This window comes from Wasmannia auropunctata, unplaced genomic scaffold (genome assembly GCF_000956235.1).
Source record: "Wasmannia auropunctata unplaced genomic scaffold, wasmannia.A_1.0 LD335619.1, whole genome shotgun sequence".
Classification (NCBI taxonomy): domain Eukaryota; kingdom Metazoa; phylum Arthropoda; class Insecta; order Hymenoptera; family Formicidae; genus Wasmannia; species Wasmannia auropunctata.
Genome location: NW_012027271.1, coordinates 23,297 through 26,873, shown reverse-complemented (window position 1 = coordinate 26,873; position 3,577 = coordinate 23,297). Strand labels below are relative to the sequence as shown.

Sequence of the window (3,577 nt, the reverse complement as noted above, 5' to 3'; positions counted from 1 at the left end):
ATTGATTACGTAAGAAAGGAACTTGTTGCAACATGTTGCTTAACGGAATAAGACTGAGAACTTAAACTTAAACTTAGAAAATTACTGAGATCGAAAACTGACTCTTTTACGGGAGTGAGTCCGTGCGTTCTCATTGGCTAAGACTTTGGACAAGAGCGCTGTAGGAGAGAGTCTCTATACTACCCCCCTGCTTAGTGTTTTACGTACTAAAGCGAACAGTCTTCTTTGGTTTTGGACCGGAATAAGTTTTTAAAGTTGATGAGATAGTCGGTACTGCAGGTGACTGCGTGTGGAGCGCGTCAGGCTCCGTCGGTAGTACTTCGTAGTACGCTGGTTTCAAACGTTCCGTAGAGATGGTTGATGGTTCTCCTTTGATGTTGATTTTGAAAACGTAATCTGAGATACGTTCGATGACTTCGTACGGTCCTTCGTACGGCTGGTTTAATGGCTTCTTGATTGCATCCACCCGGACGAAGACGTGTGAGCACGAGTGCAAGTCTTTGAGAGCGAAAGCTTTAGACTTGATGTGATGTGCTGATGGGCTGGCGCGCACTTTGCGCATGTGTTGTTGCAGGTGTTCTAGGAAAATTTGCGGATCTGGCGATGGGTCTTCGTCTGTGAAGAATTCTGCGGGTAACCGGAGTGGAGTTCCATAGACCAATTCGGCTGCACTAGTTTTGATGTCTTCCTTGAAACTGGCTCGTAAGCCAAGAAGTACTGTCGGCAGGATTTTTACTCAGTTCACGTCTGCGTGCGAACGGATAGCTGCCTTTAATGAGCGGTGGAAACGCTCGATCATGCCATTCGAAGATGGATGGTACGGCGTCGTCCTTGTTCTGGTTGTTAGATTATTAGTCTCACAACGTCATTTTATATTTACCGCTCAATTCAAATGTATAGAGTTATTTCAGTTACTTTTATATTCAGATGGCGTTAAAATCAGATTTGGTTAAGTTGGCAACATTTTATTTTTCCCTATTCTTTCACTGCATTAATGCTTCCTTACTATTATATATGTGAGTCTCAATAAAGCTCTTATACTGATTATATCCTGTGAATAATTATTTAATATGTTATGGGCCCAGGCACATTGTGGGCAGTAATATAAATATAACACGTCGCAGATTGAGCATAATACGTTGCAAGTTGTGCAAATAAAAATGATTTCCACGATGGATGTGAAATCGGTGATCGCGAAGCTGAATGACAAAAATTATCAGCTATGGAAGTTCAAGGTGGAAATGCTTCTAACCAAGGATGATTTATGGGATATAGTAGACAAAGAAAAACCGGAACCAGTACCAGCAGATTGGGAAAAGAAGGATCGTCTAACCAAAGCAGTTATTGGACTCTTGTGCAAAGATAACCAATTAATACATATACGCACACAACAAACGGCGCGTGGTATGTGGCTCGCTTTACAACGCATACATGAAAGGTCAAATTTGAACAGTAAATTGTACCTATTAAGATGTACGGATTGCGACTTGGTAAAACGCAAACTATGCAAGAACATATTAATATTATGTTGAAATTAGTAGAACAGCTTCGAGGTTTAGGCGAAGAATTAAAAGATAATAATGTAGCTGCGTTATTATTATGCAGTTTACCAGAATCGTATGGGTCACTTATTACAGCCTTAGAAGCACAACCAGAAGCAGAATTAACGCTGGAATACGTAAAAGGTAAACTCATCGATGAATATAATCGACGAAATGAAAATACTGTAGAGAGTAACTTACTTACCGAAAGCGCGCTGCAAACAAAGGAAAATAAAGACAAGCACAAGACAGATACGAGACACTGCTATCATTGCAAGAAAATTGGACATTTAAAGAAGAACTGTTACAAATGGAAGGCAATAACAGGTAAACCTCGACATAATAGCAGGACAGCGATACAGGAGAAGTCTGAAGATATTGAAGACGATTCAAATAAAATGAAATGTTTCAAGCTCGAATCCGCATTAAATAAATCAGGATGGTTTGTCGATTCAGGAGCTACCAGTCACATGACTAACATAAAGGAATTCTTCAAAAAATTAAATACTGAAATGGCAGGTGAGAAAATTTATCTTGCTAATGGCAAATATATGTCGGCTAAAGGAATTGGTCATGGACATTTAAATTGTCAAGTTTCTCCAAGAGTTTAAAAAAGAATGCTCGTAAAGAATGTTCTCTTCGTACCTGATTTACAAGGTAGTCTATTATCAGTTCATAAATTAGCACAAGCAGGATTCGTCACTAAATTTATTGATGATACTTGTACGATATATTTAAAAGAAGAAGTAGTTGCTGTGGCTAAATCCGAAAGACAAATGTATAAGCTTCAATGTACGGAAACTGGAACAGAAGAAAAAGCTAATATAACTAACGTTGATAAACACGAGAATTGCATACATATTTGGCATCGACGTTTCGGTCATAGAGATCACAGAGCTGTTAATAAATTGCAAGATAATGATCATATAGAGAATAATCTTCAAGAGAATAATCATATGGTCACAGGGATGCGTATATCCAATTGTAAGAAGAAATACATGTGTGAATGCTGTATACAAGGAAAAATGACGAGAATACCCTTTCCAAAGGTAACATATTCACATACAAATAAACCATTGCAATTAGTGCATAGTGACGTATGCGGTCCTATGAGAACAACAACTCCAGGTGGAAAGAAGTATTTTTTGACATTTATAGATGACTTCAGTCGATATACAGTAACATATCTGCTTGCACAGAAAAGTGAAGTACACGATAAACTAGAAGAATATATTGCTATGGTGGAAAATAAATTTGGAAGAAGAGTTCAAACTCTACGTACAGACAGAGGTGGTGAATATTTGAACAAACTAACAGAAATTTTTTTGAAAAAAGCAGGGATTAGACACGAGACCACTGCAGGATATTCCCCCCAACAAAATGGTACAGCCGAACGCAAAAATAGATCTCTTGTCGAAATGGCGAAATGTATGCTATTAGATGCCAAAATGGATAACAAGTATTGGGGTGAAGCTATTATTGCAGCAACATATTTACAAAATAGGCTTCCTACTACATTACGTGATACAAAACCCCATACGAATTGTGGAGTAAAAGAAGACCTGATATAAGGCACATTCGCACGTTTGGATGCAAGGCGTATGTACATATACCTAAAGAAAAGCGTACTAAATTTGATAAATGTGCAAAAATTGGAATTCTAGTCGGATATAGCGAAACGTCAAAGGCTTATAGAATTTTGGATATTCACACAAACGCGATATATATAAGCGGAGATGTAAGATTTAATGAAGACGTTGACAACATTTATCGAGATTCTATTAATGAAGAAGTTCAAAATTCATTCGATATGAAGAATGAAGAAGAGGAAATAACATTGAATCATCAAGATATTTAAGATACAGTTGAATCAGTTGAAGAAACTGAAGAGGATGAAACGGATGAAGAACAAATAGAACCTCAACAGATAAGAAGATCGTCCAAGGTTAATAAAGGAATACCACCAAATAAATATGCATACAAGGCATGTGTGTCTAACACAGAACCTAAAAATTGGGATGAAATATCTACGTTAC

General features: G+C 37.6%; 1 protein-coding gene across 1 annotated transcript; it reads right to left on the bottom strand.

Moving 5' to 3' along the window:
• Nucleotides 1–199: 199 nt before the first annotated feature.
• LOC105456631 lies at nucleotides 200–799 on the bottom strand. Its single transcript, XM_011700827.1, has 2 exons — nucleotides 760–799; nucleotides 200–717 (listed from the first exon to the last, which is right to left on the bottom strand). The coding sequence occupies exons 1-2, from the start codon at nucleotides 797–799 to the stop codon at nucleotides 200–202; spliced, it is 558 nt and encodes a 185-aa protein (XP_011699129.1).
• Between the last annotated feature and the right edge of the window lie 2,778 nt (nucleotides 800–3,577).

Bases quoted from the DNA above. Each gene is read 5' to 3' on its own strand.
- LOC105456631 (XM_011700827.1), bottom strand. From the start codon at position 799: ATGATCGAGCGTTTCCACCGCTCATTAAAGGCAGCTATCC. The intron at 718-759 runs GTTCGCACGCAG...TCCTGCCGACAG, and splicing joins CTCATTAAAGGCAGCTATCC to TACTTCTTGGCTTACGAGCC.